The sequence below is a fragment of the Centroberyx affinis genome, unplaced genomic scaffold (genome assembly GCF_046629955.1).
Source record: "Centroberyx affinis isolate AG114_WGS23_722 - 3 ecotype Tasmania unplaced genomic scaffold, CSIRO-AGI_Caff_v1 ptg000278l_1, whole genome shotgun sequence".
Classification (NCBI taxonomy): Eukaryota; Metazoa; Chordata; class Actinopteri; order Beryciformes; family Berycidae; genus Centroberyx; species Centroberyx affinis.
The window spans coordinates 562,732-585,380 of record NW_027278957.1 but is presented as its reverse complement, the minus strand read 5'-3'; the positions used below and the strand labels follow the sequence as shown (position 1 = coordinate 585,380).

The 22,649-nt window shown below is 38.6% G+C and overlaps 1 protein-coding gene across 2 annotated transcripts; it reads left to right on the top strand.

Annotated features, from left to right (window-relative positions):
• The first annotated feature begins 242 nt into the window (after positions 1 to 242).
• On the top strand, positions 243 to 20,524 carry LOC139638683 (gamma-aminobutyric acid receptor subunit gamma-3). 2 transcript variants are annotated; one of them, XM_071512761.1, is made up of 6 exons: positions 243 to 370; positions 5,760 to 5,842; positions 13,271 to 13,408; positions 15,582 to 15,734; positions 18,222 to 18,421; positions 20,246 to 20,524. In XM_071512761.1, exons 1-6 carry the CDS (start codon positions 243 to 245, stop codon positions 20,522 to 20,524), a joined length of 981 nt encoding a protein of 326 aa, XP_071368862.1. The 2 variants fall into 2 exon arrangements, with proteins under 2 accessions (XP_071368862.1, XP_071368853.1); XM_071512752.1 differs by having other exon boundaries at positions 18,222 to 18,429; positions 20,221 to 20,524.
• Positions 20,525 to 22,649: the final 2,125 nt, after the last annotated feature.

Sequence of the window (22,649 nt, the reverse complement as noted above, 5' to 3'; positions counted from 1 at the left end):
AGGCGAGGTTGTTCCCTCTTTCCCTTTCTTTACCTTTAGCTAAAGACACTAGTGACATTTCCTTTATGTTTGTTTTTTAAATTAAATAGTATCAAATGATATTACGCTGCATATCAGCTGATGTATGTTCTTCTGATTCCCTCTTTTAGGAATACCAAATCGACATCATCTTTGCTCAGACATGGACAGACAGCCGCCTCAGATACAACAGCACAATGAAAATATTGACTTTGAACAGCAATATGGTCGGACTTATTTGGCTGCCAGATACCATCTTCAGAAATTCCAAGACCGCAGATTCCCACTGGATTACAACACCCAATCAGCTGCTCAGAATATGGAATGACGGGAAAATACTTTATACCCTAAGGTAAGTAGAGGAAAATTTAATTTTTGGCCAACTTATTCTTGGTATAGTAGAACCTCAATTATCCCATTAGAATGGAGGTCTTCTGTGGACTAAACTGTTTCATTACAATGTACAATGTCAAAGCTTAGGCCTCATACCTTCTAATTTTCAGTTAAAATATTTTATATGTAGCAATAATAACAATAGGAACTCAATGAATATTACTGATGCTAATACTATCACTAATCACTAATAATAATAGCAACAATCTCCATCATGTAACCAAAATACTATATGATAAATAACAATTCTTCTAGTTCCACCTAAGGTTACGGCTGTAGGCATAATGTCACCTATAGTGTGGATGAATATCATGCAATGGTACATGCTCGTAAATACCTCATCTGACCTGAATGCACCTGAGACTTTACATGGCTTAGTATTCTCATTGTTAACATTATTAAAGGGTTGCCCCAGCTCTTTCAACAGGGTTAGGGTTAGGGTGATGGATGATTTGCCTGCATGTAAATCTAATGATGTGTTGCGATTGTAAAGATGTAACTGAAGTGAGTTTCCAGATAAAGCAGTGGTCTTGTGCACTAAGAAATATGTTTTTTGACTGGACATGTGTTGACCATATCAAGTGGACAATAGTCTGGGTATGTTATTGAGCATATGAGATGCCTGGACATAGCAAAATTAGCTGGGATACTAAGACATGCAAACAGCTCACTCTATTTACTTTTGGTTGCATACATACACCTAATTCTATTTAGTGCAGGAGATCGGTTTGCATGTTAATATTTGGGATATCCTCTTTATTCATGTACACAGAAATATAAAATATATAAAAGCAGCATATGAACATGTATACAAACAGTTTATCAAGAATAAGATCCTAAATGGTTTATGATTTATTATTTGGAAAACTATGTAGGTATCAACATTCTGACTGTATTTCTGGAAACCTTTTTTTCTCCCCTGGATCTCTGTGTTTTGTGTGCAGAGTGGCTACCTCAGTTTCCCCATGAGGATCAATAAAGCTAATCAATCAGTCAATTCAGATTGTAGCAGACCCAGGTCCAGATTCACCAAGGTTGTCAAGGGGGCATTTTACACATATCTTTTGTGCCTTAGCTGCTTGAGCTAAGAGTACAGGGTTTTTGTTTTATTCACCAAGAAATGCATGCAAATCTAGTTGTGGCACAAACAAGCCTCCAAAAAGAGCACTGTACAAGGAAATGGCCCTTTCCCCACCAACTGCAGGCGCAAATTGCCTGCTTGAGCTTTAATCCACCAAGGTTGGCACCCTTGTGCCCTAAAGCACCTCTTTATAATTGAAGCACTCACAACATTAATATAAATTGCTCCTTCTGTAATGGGCATCCTTAGACTGTTCTCCATCTTTTTTGACATTGTCCTTATGTTGGAGTGTCGTGGCAAGACATCTCCAGATTTTTTTAATTGACAATGTTTAAAAGGATTTTTCACTGTTTTTCCCTCTGTTGTTCAAGTTCACAGATTATGACAGAAAAGAATGGCAACAATTCTATGTGATAAATTTGATAATTCTGTCAAATCCCAAATGTATCTTTTCTCATAAATCTCCATTATTTCTTGTGTTTGTCAGGGAATGGAAACAGTACAGCGCTATTAGGTGCACATTACAATTATTGTGTACAGTTAGTGAAGAGCATGGCATTCTGGTTTGGTCATTTTGGTGATATATTGCACGGTCTTCCCTGCTCAAACCTTTAATGAATCTGGGCCTCAGTCCTTCTGATGGCGTCTTACACAACAAGCCATGTATAGATTTTGGATAAGTGCTGTTCTCTATTTAGTTAAGCATTATCAAACTATTTTGCCATGGCCTATTTAATGAATCTCCTGTAAGACTCAGGATAGCCAGACCCTAGTTGGACCAGAGGACATTTTACAGCTGCGCAGGAAGCCTGTTGTCTCAGACACTTCACACAACATTTCCTTAGCAACAAAAGACGCAACACCATTACCATGGGTGAGTCAAATCAAAAACAAAGCCCATCTAGATTCTCCCTCATGGAGTTATATTGATATTCAATATTCATGGGAACTGCAGACTTTGAGGGGTAATATCTGTTGATGGCATGAGAGAAAGACAATGAAATGTCATTTGGTATTAATTGTGCCTTGGCTTGGCCGAAGTAAACAGAGATGACATTTTGTGATATCTATGCCTCTCCCACTTGCATGGTATTGTCCCAATTCCATGCTTTAATGAGGTTAAAGGATCATACCAGAATTACAAATATTTTTCCTCATGTCCTTATATTCATCTGTGTCTGGTCTTTAGTATTGCTTACATTTACCATACTATTTACCATTTTCAGCCTATTCAGTATGAGGGTGTACACCAGCACCATTCAAATAGGCAAATATAGCACAGTGCACAATGATATATTCATATAAAAATACATTAAAAGTAACAAATGCATGCAAAATGTTGGCTTCTGAGGCTATTGTTAACTTTTTCACATGAAAATGCAACTTTAGCTGAAATTAGCTGGGCAACTAAATATAAGAGGAAGCGAGTGGTCCACTGTGTATTGATTCTCATGAATTCATTTTTTTATCCCAGCAAGACAGTGACTTGGCATTCAAGAGCCAGCTTCAGTTGGCTCTATTCCTGGGCCCATATGGCATCACCACAAGGACTGTACAGAATCTAAACATGTTTCTGTAATTCCACTCAAACACATAGAGTCTGCTATTGTCACAGCTATTTCTCAAGTTCAGAAAAATAAAATTTCACAGGGTTCCCACAGGCCTTGATAATCATTGAAAGTTTCTGGATTTGAGAAAAATAATACAAGGCTTTCAGAGTTTTTGAAAATGAATGGATGGCCTTGAAATACTTGATTTTTGTTAAAATATAGCAACCAAATTCATCAGTATGCCTCGGCTCTCTGGATCAATATTTCCCAGGTTTAACATGAAGGATTTCACCACGAGTCTCTATGAGTCTAATTCTGACTAATGCCACATCTTACCCCACAACATGACAATTTGGAGTCCTTGAATTGCACCAAACAAGACCTTGAAAGTCGTGGAAAAGTCCTTGGATTTGCTGTCCAAGCGGGTGTGCGAACATTGATTTCACTTATGTGAGAGTAGTTCACTTAAGTAATCTTAGTGGCTTAGCAGCACACAAATGGGTGACTGTAAAAAAAACAAACTCAGACTGTAGACAGTGCATCGCAAGATCAATTTGAGCCATGCTAGCAGATGTCCTGGAGGGAAAACCGTCCATCAGCTGGAACGCCACCTGATTGTTTCATGAATTCTCCACAGGAAAGCTTGAGAGTGGTTAACGAACACACCCATTGTCATTCTGACAGCTGCCCAGGTAGAAATGCTTCACCGCAGGAGCAAGGTTATCACTCATAACGATTTTTTGTGTTTTGCGGCCTTTATCTTGCCCTGTATGTGGTTGAGTGGACAAAACCTTTCTGGAAAAATGCAGCCTATCCTATAATAGAACTGCCAGAACTCTGCTTTCAACATCATTTGTATTCCTTATTTATCAAGCATGTAAGCTGTAGTTTCATGGAAACACGTGAACTGGGTTTATTGTAGCACCAAGTTTATTTTCAAACTAGCTAAATCAAGTTCATCTGTGAAAGTTGCCACAGATTGTATAGCCTACTTCAGCACATCTAAGGGGATCAGGGCAACCTTAAGTTTGTCTGTTACCTCTTATCTCAATGGTTTTAAGATAGAATGTTAATTGCTTGCTTTGACTGGTTTATAATTGAAGGTCAACAACCTATATATGCAGCATAAACACATCACTAGGTTTGTCTAGTCTTAAGGCACAGCTGGCCCTGAGCTGCATCACAGACCTCTTAATGACGCCCACACATGACGAAGGTCCTGTGCTGTGTTTTCACCACTAAGCAGGGCGTAGGTAGGCTTGTTGGTACATCGTGGTACGAGGTAGCAGGTGGGTGGGGGATATAAAAACATTAGGTGACGTTAAATCATCTCTTCACACCAGTATTTTATACCCGTTACAATTTAGCAAAACATGACATTGTTTGTGTGAGCTTTTTAAACTAATCAGCACAGTACTCACATACCCATTAATGTTACCTGTTCTTTTACTTAGCAATGCACACAATTTTGAGTGGTGTGTATGACGCCAAAGGTAGCGCTGCCTCTGAGGTTGGTGCCATCGCTCTCTCCGTAGGAAAACAATGGCTCATTCAGTGCAAAGCAATTTTGCCAGTGATCAGATGTGCCAGCCTGTATCTCTATGAGCTGAAATGCAGCCTAAGATCCTTTTGGCTGTTCTAAACTCAAGGTGACAAGGTGTTTTCTGTCTGGGCCCCTCATCTTTCCAATGACATGCCTGAAGAACTTAGACTAGCAAAAACAATACACTCTTTGAATCTTTTATTTATACTTTTTATGCATTGGTTTTATTTTTGAATGGTACACATTTTGTAAAAATGGTCTAATATAGTGCTATGAAAATATAGTTTAGGTGGACTGATTTTTACAGGCTAATGTGTTTTTCTAATCTGCATTTGGTGATCATAAATGGTCTTCAAGAAGCAATTTCTAGAGAAACAAAAATGAGCAATAAAATCAGTAGACTGAAGGGCCGATTACTGGGTTGGTAAAATAAAAGTGAGGAGTCCATTCATCCATGACCCCCACCCCCTACCCCCTTAGGGAATGTAGCTTGGCTCTAGGTCAGTAGTTCTCAAGCCCGTCCTCAAGGACCGCCTGTCCTGCAACCTTTAGCTCCAACTCTACTCTCAGTTGAAGCTAAAAGTTGTAGGACAGTGGGTCACTGAGGACTGGGTTGACAATTACTGCTGTAGATCAGTGGTTCTCAGTCCTGGTCCTCGGGGCTCAGATCCCTGCTGGTTTTCATTCTAACCATCTAATCAGGGACAATTCTACACCTGGGATGCCAGGTGAATGCAATTAACTGCAATTAACTGCAATTAACTAGCTGGTATGATAGAAAACCAGCAGTTTACTCTGGGTCCTGCAGGAGTGAGAACCACTGATCTGGATGATCACCATCTCCACTCACAGGTGGCTCACACTGACTTATGGTGCTTGAATTACTGTAAATTTATGCCCTAATGAGTGCTAATTCAAAAATACAAACACTGCTGCTTCCACACATTCACATTAAATAGCTCATCAGATGAACTTAAAAACAAAATAATCAAGAAAGTTAATTTTTTACATTTAGACCATTATTCATATTGTCTGTACACCATATTTTACTACATTTACATCCATATGCACATCCATACAAGCCATCATACAGTGTCAGGATCTATGCAGAGTGAAGACTCAATAAAGAACAAAGATCTGATACAAAATGATGGTTCTGTTGTTTTCTTTGCAGACTGACTATAAACGCAGAATGCCAGTTGCAGCTGCATAACTTTCCGATGGACGAGCACTCCTGTCCACTCATCTTCTCCAGCTGTGAGTACACCTTGGCCAAGGCCTCTGCTTTATCAATTACCCATGACAGTTGGCTCTTTCTGTTTTGACACTGTAAGGCCAGCCTGTTTGTGCTGTCAGTGTAATATTTACCATTTTCAGTATTTACAGGACAGGACCAAAAGTAGCCAGGGTGACAAATTGAAATATCATTTTTTAGAGTATCTTGTGCTACAAAACACCCCATTCTATCAGGCTTGTTTCAGGTGGCTGTGTTGCTGAGGTGAAATTCATTTTTCTTTTAGCACAGCAGGCAGTGCATTGACCATGGTTCATGTGAGTGTATGATGCTGGCCCACCTGGCTTCAGCTGCTTGTGATCAATCCTTTTTACTGTGTCCTCAGAGAAACCTACAGAGAGAGAAATGCAGAATACTTTTGAACTGGCTGCCTAAGAGCAACTACAACTTTAGAGGTGGTGGTTTGAAATACTACGATTTTGTTTTTGAATCATTAAAAGTAGTGCTGGTGGCTCACGGAGTAGGGCGCGTACCATAAGGCTCAGTCCTTCCCGCAGCGACCCGGGTTTGAATCCGGCCCGTGGTCCTTTGCTGCATGTCCTCCCCTCGCTTTCTCTCCCATACCTTCCTGTCTCTTTCTCACTATATCTCTCAAATACAGCATAAAATGCCAAAAATAAGTCTTTAAAAGTAGTGCAACCAGGTTGACTGATAATGAATGCAAGGGAATTTAAATAAAATTCAAATACATATGATGAATGATGATAAACCAAGGGTGATTTCAAACTCCATCCAGGCTCTCTGAAACACAGTTAAGCTTACTAAACTTCACTTACAAAGCAGAGTGAAATCTGAGTTTTGTTTATGAAGTACAGTTTATAAAATGCATTTGGTTTTGCTTTACTTTATTACTTACTCACTTTATTTTTAAAATAATGGCATGCCGTGCTAGTACCCTGGATTTCCTACTGGCCTGGCAGAAATGTTAACAGTCTTGTTGGTTGTGATTTTGTTTACTCTACCCAGTATAATAGCTTTGCTTCATATGGATGTGGTATGACTACAAATGCACAATGCACACAAAACTTGGGAGGGTCCAGACCCAAATGTAACCATAGACTCTATATATTGTCAGTAAAGACCAGTATTTTAGGAATTTCAACACTCTTTAATTTGTGACTGTTATACAGCGACACTACATGGTGTGTTATTGAACTTTATTGGCTTTTCATCAAGATAAATTCTCTGTTCTTCAGCTGTATGTGTAATTATGTAAAAATGTTAATAATGAATAGATGTCTGGGTTGTAAAGAGCTGCACTGTGTGTATATAGATTTTGAAGATTTGTATCTGTGTCAATATTAAGATAGTTTCTGCTATTTGTTTTTCTTTTTTTGATACTCTATTGATCCGTGAAGGGGAAATTCTTAACACAGACAGCAAGTAAGGGGGAAATTTTTCAGCACCCTGAAGCTGCTAGGGATTCTGCACCTTGCCTAAGGATGCTTCAACAGGCCAGATGCTCGGTGTCTGTCTTCCCAGTCGAAAATGTGTCTGAAACTGAGTCTCCCTGCTCACTGCGCTGCCCTGCTGCCTCGTCATTATGGAGGTGCACATACATGTACCTGGGTTATTGCTCATTTGTCTAGCCTTGCTCAGAGTGTTGTTAATTTCCACACTGTCAGAGGGAAGCAGCATGTCGTATCCTTATAGTTTCTTGCTTACAGGCTAGTGTACATGGGGCTAGGGCAATATTTGAACATGTTGAATCAGCAGTCAAATTTCCCTAGCATATGCTTGAAATGAGCTGCCAAGTGTTAATGACAGTGCTAACAACAGAATATTATATCCAAAAAAATACAGAAAACCAAAAGCTTAGCAATAAATGCAATTTGGAAACATACATGTGTCCTTGGAAAAGAACACGACACAAACTAAAATTTAGGATCTTTATTCCTGACTACTATGGTGAAGGTCTCTTTGTCTCTCCTTTCTCTTTGTATGCGAACAAGTACATCAAGCATTCATACAGCAGTGTCTACAGAACTAAAGTACAATAAGTTAAGTATAAGTGCATAAAAGTGCATTGAAGTACACTAAACTGCATACATAACAGTAATAGCCAGTATAGTCTCTCCATTATAAAAAAAGAATACAGCTACATATGACAGGTTAGTCTCTTCCATGAAACACGTCTGTGTCACAAATGAAATACATTCTCATAGAATAAAATACATTTCCATAGAAGCAGTCTCAATGTACAGACAAGCTAGTTACAATGTGTTAAGGAATTAAGATCATGGCCAGAATGCCTATTTCCTTCAGATGCCTTCCTTCCTCCTTGCCTTGGAAATGTTTTACCCAAATGAGATCCTATTAGTTGACAGCTACTTAATGTTTTTTGAACTACTGTCATTTTTTTTGTCATTCTGGAGTTCTAAATTTACTGAATTCTAGACCTGTATCCTTTTTGTACCGTTCCAGTGTGTGTCTTACATGGTGTCTTTGACCCCATTTACACCTGACATTAAAGTGCGTCTTGAGTGATCGGATAGCAATCCGATGGCACATAAAAATCCAGGTGTAAATGCACCCAAGACGCACTGGGAACGGATTCAAGTCTGATTGCTCAAACCACTTCGGGATGTGGTTTGAGATGGCCTCAAGTTAACCAGATGTAAATGGAAGTGTTTCTCCAAGCCACATACGTACACCATCAGACTACAGGAGAAAACATGTACTATCGGTTGGATATGGATGAGACTCACGGCTGGAGTACAAATGAAACCAGATGTTTACTGTCACTGTGGACAGAATTAGCATATTCCAGTGGAAAGCGCAGGGGGAGGGCAATCAGATTTCTATCCGGCTGCTGAAGGCGCATTTTTGACGACAAATGAAAATGTAATGTGGATAAATCGCATCCGGATACAATCTGGATTCAAGTCGTGAAATGCCAGGTGTAAATGGGTTATTATAGTGTGAATTACAGGCTTCATTGTCACAATCATTCCCAGACCTCAAAGAACGAGACAGTCCTCTCACTGCCCTTTCCTACAGTCTGACCACTGCTCAGCATGCGGCTGCTTTCTTTCTGTTAGTTTCCAAAGCCTTTTAGAGCATGTTCTCAAACCATATACAAGCAAAGAAACATTTCACACAGGCATTCATGTATGGAGGCATTCATACAAACAAACATGCAAGAACACCCACACTGACACACACTGGCAATGCAGGTGTCTCCTGATCCATTCAGAAGTACTATTTTTAAAGGATGATGTTGTTTTTCTTCATGTTATGTTCTTGATTAGAGAAAATGTATTCTCCTGCCTGGGAGGAGCCGCCTCCCAGGCAGTGAGTCAAGCAGCCTCCACCTTTCTGCCATTACCTTAAAACACTGCTTTCACCCTCCATACTGGTGTAGTTTGCTAGAGGAAGTGTTAACATTCCCGTCACAGCCTTCGTCCTCCATATAATAATTGTGGTAAATTCATTTATATTAAAGGATAAGGCCGGTGTTTTTTAATGCATTGCTTACCATCAACAAATCCTATGAAAATAACAAAATCAGCAATGATTTTGTTCTGCCAACAAGTCTCATCCCAATGGAGCCATGTCCCAGCAGCCATAGAACTCCACTGTATTAAAAAAACTATTAAAAACACATCAAATGCACCGGGCCAGCCGCCTTTTTCCTCAAACAAATTAATAAGCCGGCGATCTCTTGCAATCTCAGGAAAGTAGTTCCGTAGCACCGAAAATAGTCCCCGGTGTAATGAAGAATTTGTTCCCATTTGAATTTGATTTGGTAATAACTACAACAGTTTGACTTTTCGTGGTAACAGTTAGCAATTTTTAAAATTGAAACTATGTCTTTGTGAGCTGTATTTCAAGGTTTTCGTTTTTAGTTTACAATTGGAGCCAATGACTTCCGGGTTGAAAAAACGGTACGTGGAAAGTCAGAAAGTAACGGGAGTAGAGCAAACACATTGTTGATTTTGTTATTTTCAAAGGATTTGTTGACTGTAAGCAATGCATTAAAAAACACCCGCCTTATCCTTTAAGTGGAGTCTGTAACAACTCTTAATTGAGTTGTTTACAGATTTCTATAGTGTTGGTCAGATATGATCTTTTTGATCATGAAGTCATTGACCTCAGCTAATTTGTTAAGGTATTGTATGATACACTGCCTAATTTTTGGAGTGGTTTGTTGTTCTACCTCATCAGCTCTACAAATGTTTCTGATCTTCTCACTTTTTACTGAAAGATGTTCAAACCTGAAATGCCTCTTTTTATGGCAGCACCATTACAAAATTGAGATGTCTGAGTCTCATTATTAGCCACATTTTCTGTTAGCTAGCATGAGATATTTAAATGCAAGTAATCTTTGTTTAAATTTAAAATTTAGGATTGTGAATGCAAGAAAAACCAAACTACCTTATCATTATGCAGGTTCGGGACTGTATACGTACTGTACAGTTTAGTAGTAGCACATGAGCTAAAACAAATCTCTTTTTGTACAAAGTTGCAATTCTTAGTGATTTTTTTTTTTTTAAGCCTTAATGGTAAATTCAGCGATTACTACTAATATTTTTTTGTGTAACTCCTGTTGCTTTCATGGGAAGTTGACTGGATAAATGACTCCTCTGTTATGGCTTCCTAATTACAAAGTTGTTCCCCAACTTAACTTCTCTTCTTTAATCACATGTGCCAATCAATTGTTATTCTCACTGTTAGGTGTTTAGATGTGACGGAGGTCATTTGAAGGTTTACCACTCCCACAGGCAGGGAATCCAGCCTGTGATGCTGTGAGGAATGGAGCAGTGCGTTGAAAATGAAAGATATGGGTTATATGTTATCTGCTCTGGATCTATAGAGCCCTCTCCGAGAGATGAATTATCAAAATTACAAAGTGATTTACTGTGATAAGACCTTGCACCTTGCGCAGGGTATTAGCTTAAAACCTGCTCTCTGCACCAACCACCACCATGTCTGTGGACCAGGCCTGCTGTGATCCATTAGACCCATTTCCTCGCCCAAGGAAATCACTGGACATTAGCCTGGTTCCCATGGCAATGTGTCTGTTTTCTGATTAAGTCAAATTTGCTTACCTTTTAGGCCATCATGCCTCAAGGGGATTGGAATAATCAACTGAGTACAGCACGGATGTGGACAGACAGAAGTAAAGGGACCAAGAGAGTGAAGCATACAGAATATAGCAACAGTTGGTACTGTATGGTATACCAGGGAGGTTGAGTATTCTGAGAAATAAACAAATTATTATATAAACAGTATTATATCATGGCCTGAGAGAAAGCTTGTGATTGGCTGCCTGCTGGAAAAACATTACACAAACAACAGCATAGCACAACATTAACACTCAGAATTATCAAAATATTCACACTGCCATCAACCCTACTTACAAAAAGCAAGCAATGTTAGTTAAACGTGTGAACTTTTTCAAGCTGAAGCAACAAAATCCCATTTCTCCGCTTCTTCCGATGTGACCTGAACGCAACAGAAGACTGAGGAAGTGTGTGAGCAGTGCCAAAAAGTATCAAATGGACTGAAATAACTATAACTGAAATGCCATAATTGTTTAGTGACAGCATGTTATTGTGTTACAGTGTTAAAGGACGTGTTTTAATCACTTTTTGGGCTTGACTGTTTGAGTTTAGCTTGACCCCGTTGGATTGTAAGCTATTAGAGAGCAGCGCTCCCTGCAACTGATGACTCATACTGCTGCCTGTTTTGCGACTATAAAACCTTTCCATTTCCAGGTTGTTACTAAGGGTTTTCCTGTTTGCTGCAGTTCTAAACCAACATTTCTATTGCATGGGCATGTTAATCTGTTTTAGGTTGAATTTTTCTGCTAAATTTACCTTCCTTAAAGGAAAAATCTACCCTAAAACAGATTAACATGTCCACTGACCAAACACTAATACTGTTTACAAAACAGTATTAGCCAACAGCTATTGGCGATGTACCTTGCATTTTTGGGCCAATTTTATTGTTTGATGGTCTGAACGCACAGATATTTTCAGAGCAGCTACAATAGAGTTTAATAGCAAAAAAAAGTTTCAACAGTCTAAAACATCAACAGTAAACATCAGGTTTTGGTGTCAGTCCCTCAGAATCAAAGAGCAAGGCTTCTTTCTGGACTCACCATTTTGCATCGACAATCATACAGGAAGAAAACCATCGTAGAAGAGGCAGAGACACCAATTTCTCCACTGACAGCAGCCTCACTAGACCATATTGCAACAAGCAAGACACAACACAAACAGCAAATGTTGCATTTTGAGTAAGGAGTGTGATTCTCACTTTTTCTCAACAGGAAAAACTCACTCTGTTGCTCATACTATCACTATTGGTATCGCTATTGATCTCTTCACGTACGTATAACCCACAGCTGAATGGAACAAGTTCAGGCACGTTCTCTGGGCCTTGTTGAAAGGTATTCTGGGAAATGTAGAAAATTATTACCTGAAGTAGAAGAGGCAGGTTGAGGGAAAGTAAGTACACTAAAAAGGAAAATTACAGCACTACATCACAAAATAACTCCTGGACCCCTTTGTACATCACAGATTGATGATATATAACAGTGTAATAGTGTCTGAGGGAATTTTCCTTTTAGAGTTCCAGTTGCATTTTTAAAAATATCAGTCGAGAGAACTTTTATTTTGAAATGTACTTTGTCATCATGGTAAGTAAATGTGTAATAAATCTTTATGAATGTTGTTAATTTATGAATGCATCATGCCTTGAGCCTGTTGTGAATGTTCTATGCAAACCTCTGTCATTCATAAATGTTTATTACAGTTAAAGAGCTATTTTGAACAGTTTGTTGTTTTCCCACCACTTTGAATTAGAGTAGCGATTGTTGAATTTTTAATGATGTCATTAATACCAAATGAGAGAACCGTGGCAAATGTTAATGGAATTCATTCATCAAGCATGTTTGAAAACAATTAGCAGTTAGAGCAACATCTTCCCCCACAGTTAATGTTTTTGTTAATTGAAAGCCTATTACATCAAACTACTATCAGGCATGATCATAATTTTGTTAGCTTTTCTATTTGAAATGAATGTGTCTGTTCAACAAATGGAAAATCCAAGGCAGTGCGACATAATAGTAGAACTGGTGTCATCAACCCATCATCACACTCACATGATCAATGGTAAAAGCACTCCCAGGCACCGTGCACATCATGTGAAGGTCAGGCCCAACATCAAGATGGATTCAGTGCATTATTGAACCAAACCTTTCATTTACTCTACTTTTCTGCTGCCTCTGTCTTCATTCCAGACTGTCTTTTCATTAGCTGGCCTCCAGCACAAGACAAATGTTGCTCTGGGTGGCCCTAGGTCTGTCTGCATAGGACATCCATCATTAGGATGTGCTATGCAGCGCCAAGGGTCACACACACACATGCTCTGTGTAATTGCAGATGGGTACCCACGAGATGAGATGATTTACAAGTGGAGGAAGAACTCTGTGGAGGCGGCGGACCAAAAGTCCTGGCGACTCTACCAGTTTGATTTTATGGGCTTGAGAAACACTTCAGACATAATAAAGACCACAGCAGGTAAAGCTTTCAGCAGTGTGTCAATAGGCATAATAAAGCTTCGCATTTCAAGGATGTAGTGGCTGAAATGATTTTCAATTCATTACCATTTTTTTTTAGTAAATTTAGCTTATGCTCTTTCATTTTCCTTTTCTGTATAATTTAGAATTTATAATTTTTTGTGTGTGTGTGTCATTTACAGTTGTGTTCTCAATGTAAGATAAATTGAGCCAACGTTAACAGCCTTTTCAACAGTGGTAGAAAGTAACTAAGTACATTTACTCAAGTACTGTACTTAAGTACAATTTAGAGGTACTTGTACTTTACTTGAGTATTTCCATTTCATGCTACTTTATACTGGGGAGGGAAATATTGTACTTTTTACTCCATTACATTTATTTGACAGCTTTAGTTACTAGTTACTTTGTAAATTTAGATTATTAATACAAATTATAAATCAACTAATAAATTATGATATATATTTTATATGTTAAGCTACCCAGCAGTATATAAAGTAATTAAAATTAGCTCCACCTTTACTAGCTGCAACATTAAAGTGATGAACACATTAATGCATCAATAATTATAGTCCAATAACATGATATATATGATTCTGAAATGGGCCATTCTGCATAATGACTACTTTTACTTTTGCTACTTTAAATATATTTTGATGCTAATACTTTTGTACTTTGACTTAAGTAAGATTTTGAATGCAGGACTTTTACTTGTAACAAAGTATTTTTACACGGTGGTATTGCTACTTTTACTTTAGTCAAAGATCTGAATACTTCTTCCACCACTGCTTTTCAATGGCAAAAATATGCAGTGTTGAAAAGGGATTACGGTAATTACCTTTTACCCCAGAGCCCAAACAATATACCAGACTACACAGAGGCTGAAGTTAACATTTAGTATATTAGTTGTTCTCTGGCGGCTGTCTCTTTCTGTACAATACTGTACTGGGACATGGGTCAAAATTCCCAACTAATCCTTTGAAGTATGAAGTTATTGGAGCAGAGTGAACTACTTCCATCCAATACACTCATGCACCCAATGTACCATAAGTGATATTCAAAGAGGGACGTTAAGTTTTAGAGACGTTTGGATCTGTGTTCTACACAGTTAGGAGTTTGAAAATCACGCTCGCATAGTAACAGCAGATTGTTGTTGAGTTCTGAAATTCAACATCCAGGGAATCTAAGTTAGGCTATGTATCATAGTTATTCTGTTGCCTCTTCCATTCTTGATTTTAACAGTTAAGATTTCCTGAAAACTTCATCTTTGTTCATTTTTGTGTTAGTCATTATATGCATGTCTAATTTCACACCATTTATGTGCTCATTGAGGTGTTTTTCTATGTAAAATATAAAACAAAGTATACTGAAGAGCACCTAGCAATGGTGTACTGGAGTCTTAACCAGCTCCTCTGCTGGCCAAGGATCAAATCCTGACAGAACTTTCTCCTGCATCTCTCCTTTTTATATCCCATTCAGCTTTCTTACTATCTGTGTCATTTAAAAAAAAAAAAAAAAACGCTGTAAAGAAAGTGGGAAATGGACTGCCCAGTTTTATATATTTTAAAATAAAGCTGAAGAAAATGTGTTTAAGCATGAAGTATGTAAAATCAGACACATAGTTCATAGATGCTATAATTCGCATGCCATTGGTTTATAATGCAATGCCACTTTTTCTCTCACCACTAAAGAGCCAACAAATAACTGATCTCAGCTGAGAGATACTGTCGCTGAAATCAGTTATCTCAGTGAAAACCGAGGAGGCAGCTGCACCCTGTCTACCATAGGCAGTGCTGGCTCAGCTCTGTTGTTTAAAAATGTAATACGGCATTTGCATTTCCTACTAAACCGAACCCTTATAGTGAAGCCTCCAACAAGAAATAAAACAACTTACAGTATAGTATACTTGATCAAGTTATATTATTCGCAGGACTTATCCTTTGAAAAATATCAAGAAGCAGTTAAGTGATTTAAGTTAATGATTTGCTCCTAATTCGTAATGAGCCTGAATATGTTTCAGTTAATTAGCTCTTTTTATCCTTCATTAAAACATTTTCAATCTAATTTATGAACCCTACGATAGTATTCGCTTGCCTCTGGGGGAACCATGCACGTTTCTCTGAGAGAGCTTCACATCAGGTTCAAAGCAAATGTCGGTGTTGTTTTCGTTTGCATAGGTGACTATGTGGTGATGACTGTCTACTTTGACCTGAGCAGAAGGATGGGCTACTTCACCATCCAGACCTACATCCCCTGCATCCTCACCGTGGTTCTGTCCTGGGTGTCCTTCTGGATCAAAAAGGATGCCACACCAGCCAGAACAGCATTAGGTACAGGTACACCCATCACAGTTCACAAGGCCTACAGGAGGTTTGTCACTGAAAAACTGAAAAACTAAAAATCATAATTGGAACTGCTGATGTTCACTCATTCAGGCCAGATCCATCATCTTGAGTTCCTACAATTGGAAGTTTTGTCAGCATTTCATTTGCGCACTTATTTTTTGTTATCTCGTTTTGCTCGCCTGTTTTGAATATGCTCTTTATTTATCTGCTCTTATCTATGCTGTGTGGATATTTGTTTGTCACTCAAATTTGAATCACTCCATTAGCTTCTTCTGTTTTATTATGCTTTTTTCCCTTTTATGTACACGCTCTTCATTTGTTCTTGTGCAGTCCTGTGGAACGTTTTGGTGAAGGTAATTGATTTCACTTTTTTTTTTTTTTTGTCTCTTTGTTTATAATTTCTCCCACACACATGTTTGACTAATGCTGTGTTTGCCCAGCACTTTCTTAAAAGGTTGAAAAACACCTTCCAATTTGATCATAGCAATTTTAAATATCAAAAGATATTTTTTTAGATTGACAATACAGAAATATCAGGAAATTCTGATGAAGGCTTGTTAGCCAAAATAAATTAACATTTAAATTGTGTATTCCTAAAAAAGTCTAAGTGCTATGTACCCAAATTGTGTGATGTTTTTTCTCTCTCTCTTTTGAATAATTTGTATGGATGTGGGATTTTGGCTCAGCTCTTCATGAATGATATCTATTGCTTAGTGTTGTCTCTCCTTGTCAGAGTTTAGTGTGTCATCAAAAATGCTTCAACAACCACTCCCTTACAGTGGCAGACAGACGCTGCCCTGCTGCTGGATCGTGTGCTCAGAGACACTGTGTTAAATACATTAAGAACTGAAGAAAAGAAGAAAATTGAGAATGAGTGCAGTTAATCTGTTATGTTTTAAAACGTCTTCAATTTTTTTAAACCTTGCTGCATACTAAATTTCCCTCATGGGACAATACTTGATTTGACTTGGCATATTAAAGAAGATATTACATCCTGTGCATCTGAAAGTGGGGAAAAAAGATGTTTGCTTTTTCAGGCATCTACTTTAATTAATGACATTCAAGTAAAGGGGAGGAAGAAAGACATTGAATGGATCTTTGAGATGTGGGAAATAGTAGGCTGCTTGTAAAACAACATGGGCAAGTCAATCCAGTGGTAGAAGTAAAAGAAATAGCCTCTCAAGTGTAATTCTAACATGCATGAAGTACTAGGGTGAGTCATCCTATAGTAGCAAACCTTTCAGCTCGGGTTTCAGTCTTAATAATGAATAACTCCCTGCTGACATCAACAGCAAGTGACGCCGATCACACTCTTTTTCATTAGATTTCAATTTCAATTTTGCTGTACTATTCCGGGAAACTGGTCACATACAGTGGGCCTGAAAACCATATGTGCTAGTCCAATGCAAAATTCACACTGAATATATATTACAATGATTTCATCCACTAAGGCTGGCAGAACAGAGGAATGCTTTTCAGAGTTTTCCAGTGTTCAAAGCTGCTGTTCATTCTTTTGTTTCGAGCAAAAACTCTTGAATCTGTGCCACTTTATCAGCAGAAGGCAGGCAAACAGGTAAGGGTAATCACTGTGGCAGGCAGAGGCTGAAGAAAATGTGTGAGATGTCCGCCTGAAATAGATGGGGCCAGCTTGTTGCCATGGAAACTTCAGTGAAACAGTGGCAGAGTCACAGGTTTTTTTTTTTTCCTCATAGGCATCTCTATGATGTTCATGATGGAGGGAGATGGGAGAGAGGGAAGAATGAAACCAGCTAGACATACAGGAGGAACTGAGAGTGAATTTGTCTTGCTGCTAGAGTTTTTTCTTATCTCTGTGAATCTGATTGATTCTCATGTGGTCAGGGTGTCACATCATCAGAATGTCCTGTTGTGGCCCAAAGTGTTAATGTTAGTCCATTAGCGTACTTCAGGTCAGGCTAAAGTTAGCTTAACAGTAACAGCTTGACATCTGTGTCACTTTGAACATTGTTACGTTGTAGGTTTTATATGATTTGAGGGGCAGAGAGGGGGATTGTTCAAAAATGTGTGATGTGATCTGCTTCTTTCTTATTTATGCTTTTATATCGCCACAAAACATGGTGGAAATTACTGTTTACAGTCACAGTTAGTCAACAGGGCTTTGATGTACTCTGCTCCCTCTGCTTGGAGTCCATTGCAAAATGATATGATACTGAAAGAGCTCGTCTCGGTTGGTGAGTTTAAAGTGACCATGAAGGATCTTGAGACAAGCTCAGTATGGAGCTGTCAATGCTTTGTTTAACTGGGATCTATTTAGCTTGGTTACTAAAAACGAACCAAGTTACTCGGGAGGTAAAAATCTAGGCCTACAGTACAAATGTACAGTTAAGTGGCACGACCATCAAATTGAAACTGGATCCAACCCAAATCTTTTGGTTCCCCATCGTTAACTGTGAACAATCCCTAAGATGGGCTTTCTTCTCTTCCACCCTGCAGGAATAACCACAGTGTTGACTATGACTACTCTCAGTACAGTGGCCCGGACATCACTACCCAGGGTGTCTTATGTCACTGCCATGGATCTTTTTGTCACTGTCTGCTTCCTCTTCGTCTTTGCTGCTTTGATGGAGTATGCCACGTTAAATTACTACTCGTACAGCGCTCGAAGACCCAGTTGCAGCAAAACTAAAAGATCGGTAAGATTGTGCATGAGTCAGTATATTTATACACATGTAACAAATTTTCTTCCAGCAATAGTCCTTACAAATGAACTATTAGCAATGTTGAAAAATAGATGGGATTATAAGGTGTTGCCCACTTACAGTATGTTAGTGTCAGTTGTCACAAAAATAGCTTTTCCCTGATAGTGCTCTAGTTTTGTTATCAAATGGATCCCTGACAGAGAAAAAGCTTTTCAGGGTTGAGATGATGTGATGCTGCCCTTTATAAGCTCTTCTGATAAAACTGTTACTATTTTAAGAACTGTTGCATCAGCCTGCCCAAGCCTCCAAGACAGACAGGCCTTTTCTAGACTGTCAACAATTGGAGGAGGGAGTGAAGATTTGTCAACTCATGTTCTGTGCAGAGAACAGAGAGCTTGGTGGAAAAAAGTCAGTGTGGAAATTCATACTCACCCACAGTTTAGTAATTTGTACTCTCTGCTTTAAAACCCATGGGTGTTTTGCAATTTATACTTAAACAATCTGTGCCCTCAAAGTACCTTTCCTGCAGCAAAGAGACCCCCATGGACAGTGGCAGTAGTCTAAAAGACATTAAATAAAAGCACAAATTACCCTCTCTAAATCAGCAGGAGATAAAAATGACTTGATTTTTGATATATTTCTCACTTGCGAGAAGCAGGACTGCGCTACTCTCTTTGCCTGCTCCTCAAAAGTCAGTTCACTGTAAAAAAAAAAAAAAAAAAAAAAAGATCACTCCTAATTTTCTTGCAGCTAGCTCTATACTAAATTAAAAGTTACCTAGGTCATTTAGAATACGATTTCTAGAGTTGTGGGGGCCAAGGTAAACTATTTCAGATTTGCCTTCATTTAGCTGGAAAGAATTTTGGGACAAACACCACTTGATGTCCCTGAGGCAGTTTCTGGGTGTCGATCCATTTTGGGTCACTTTTGAGTCACTATATCTTAAGGGTAGATATAACCATGTGTTGTCAGCATAGCAGTGGAAGGAGACATTATAGTTACAAATGATGTGACCAAGTGGGAGCATGTAGAGGGAGAAGAGGATGGGGCCAAGAATTGAGCCTTGTGGGACACCATAGGTGATGTCTGCTGTGGTTGACGATGATTTGCCTTTTGTGACAGAGAGGACTCTATTAGATTTAAGCCAACTCAATGCTTAAGCCTGAGATACCTACCACTGGTCAAGGCAGTCGATTAAAATTGTATGATGTTCCATGTCAAAAGCTGCACTAAGAGGAGTCTAAGAGGATTAAAATCAAGCATTCTTCTGCATCCGCTGTTAAGAGGAGGTCATTAGCTACTTTGAGACAGACTGTTTCTGTGCTGTGTAATGTTTTAAAGACTGATTGGATTTTGTTATTATTGTTAAAATTAGATATTAACTGAATAAAACGACACGCTCACATGTTTTACAAATGCAATTCAACACTTAAAAAGCAAATATTTACTGTATGAACATATTCTTCTTGGGAAAAAAAGTCAAAATTTTGAAATACATTTGTGGATTTTTTTTTCCAAGATACAAATTGTTCCATATTTATTTAGATGATGGTTGACATAACACATTGAGAGGTATGTAGATAAGTAAGACGTAAGTATAACACATTGAGAGTTATACATACATACATTTGTGGTTACAATTGTTTATATATAAGATATGTTGGATATTGGCCTCATATGGATGCAGTTCAGTTTTGCTTTCTGTACCGTACCGCTGTGTGACAGTGTGCATTCACTCTTGAATCTTAACTTGTCTGCTGTCTGGCATTTGTCCCCCAAGTCCTCTGACCAAGTCTCTGTCTTTCACTAACTTTTCAGAACTACTCTGTCCTGGATGTGGGACCGCCACACACTGTCATCGCTTTGAACAACTCCATGTACTGGCAGGAGTTTGAGGACGCTTGTGTCTATGAGTGCCTGGATGGAAAAGACTGCCAGAGCTTCTTCTGCTGCTACGAGGAGTGTAAAGGAGGTGCTTGGCGGAAAGGACGCGTTCACATAGATATACATGAACTGGATGCGTACTCCCGCGTCTTTTTTCCCACCTCCTTCTTGCTGTTCAATGTTGTCTACTGGGTAGGCTATCTCTACCTTTAGCACGCTGCAGGAGCTGTTTGATCACAACAGAAGGACAGCAAGGTATAAGAGAAGAAAAGGATGAAAAAAAGACTAATAAAAGGTAACGGCAAATAAACTTTCTTGTGTTACCTAAAGCAATTACCTGGAGATGAAAACCCCTAACATAGTCAGGAGGACAGCCTTTGTCTGCAGGCTTTTCCCTAACAGAGATTTGTGCCTCTCTGACTTCAGGTATGAGAATACGACACATTATTTATTCCCTCCATATGCTGTACACAGGGACAGGGTGGACTGTGTGCGAATAATGATACAACGACTAAGAAGGGAATGTGCTTTGCACTGCGACTCCAAACTTCTCATTCAAGAAGATGAGTTATATTGTAGGTCCTTTTTAAAGCAATGGGACATTGTTATCCAGCCATCAGTCAAAACCAGTTGATGAAAATCCGAGGACATTCAAAACCATTCATAGTGCCTTCCTCTGGAGGGGTAGATACTATCTGCTACAATAATCAGGGAATAACGATAAAAAAGAAGAGTCTGGCTTTGACTGATTATGGCTGTTGTCATTCAGAACTTGGCTTTAGATTTATAGATCAGCTATTTGTTGTAACAACTGCACAAAGAATCATTAGGTTCTTATCACTGCATACTGATTTTTAAAACCATTAGCAATGATTCATTCCTCTAGTTTTCAACACTATTAGTAGGCTTCTCCTATATAACAAATAAATTGGTTCCTGTGGAAGGGGAAAATATGAATAACCATACAGCAGAAAGAGTTGTTTGTGCTTGGCTGATAATTTCATATGCTTTACCATTTGTCAAACCAATTATTGTAATGGTTCTTTATTTTTTTTTCATACATATAATTTAAGATATTTTTGGATTTCAGAAAAGATGTTACACATTTCCCCCTGCTGTACCTACACCAGTATATTGGTGTTGCACAGCGACCATTTCCAGCCAGAACTCACACAATAGATTAAGTGAATAGGCAAAGAATTGTGTTTTTCATTAACCCAGGGATGATTACATGCTTGCTTTTCTTTCTCCTTTCAACCCTTAACCTTCCCCGGGTTTTTATCAGCACGCTGTGATGAGTGCAAACTGTTATATTGTTGACAGTGACCCTACAGTTTTATTTCTAACACAGTCTGTGAATGGGACACCCAAATGAAATACTATGGATGTAATTTGTACACTACTGTAGGCAGAAATTTGATATTCACTCTCATTAGGATCACTCATCTCTATTTAGACATTGACTCTTGTTTGCATGCAATAGACAACATGACCCCCCAGGAGTTGAAATACATTTGGAAATAGAATTCTACTTAGCTTTTAATGTGAACTGCTTGTCTCATAATTTGATTTCCCTGTGTTTAGACTTGGCATTAGCAACCGTTGAATTGCCTTAGTGTAGTCCGCCCAGAGCTGAGATGAACACCACCAATATATATTTACCTCTGATTAAAAACCTCAGAATGAGGAAAACATCACTTCAGTGAAGGCTTCATCTTTGCCTTGGGCAGCATACTTAAGTGGAACTTTTTGCTGTTCTGTGTTTATTATCTTTGCTACGTTTGTGCCAAATATTTCACGTATGTGCCCAGTCATTCTTGTTTTCAGACAAGGTCAAACAACCCTAAAGAAGAGTAGTTTTGAGTGGCTTTTATATTACAGCACATGTAGTAGTATGTGCTGTGGTTGAAAGCCGGGTTTTTGTTGTATTTTTTGTGTTGTCTCCAGATCTTGGAAATGTACAAAAAAAAAAAAAGTTTTGTTTTGGGTTTTTTTTGGTCAAACGCCTTTATTGATGCCTTTTGCATACAGTAATAATAGTAGTTGTTTATCTTGGTCACATTGCGATTGTCAGACATGTGATGGGAATTGCAGCCCAGATGACTTTGCCTTTTGAATTCTGGAGTATTTTACTGAAGTTATTTTGTGGGTGGTGCCATGGTTTGTGCTGCATTCACATTGTGGCAGTATACAGTAGACGGCAAACCGGATGGTCATTGTTTTCAATAGGAGAACAACAGTAATCTCCGCCTACCGTGCCTGAAGACAAACAAGATGCTGAAATGTCTAACAAGATGGACGCAACCACATATGTCTGTGCACCTGCTCTTCTTGTCTC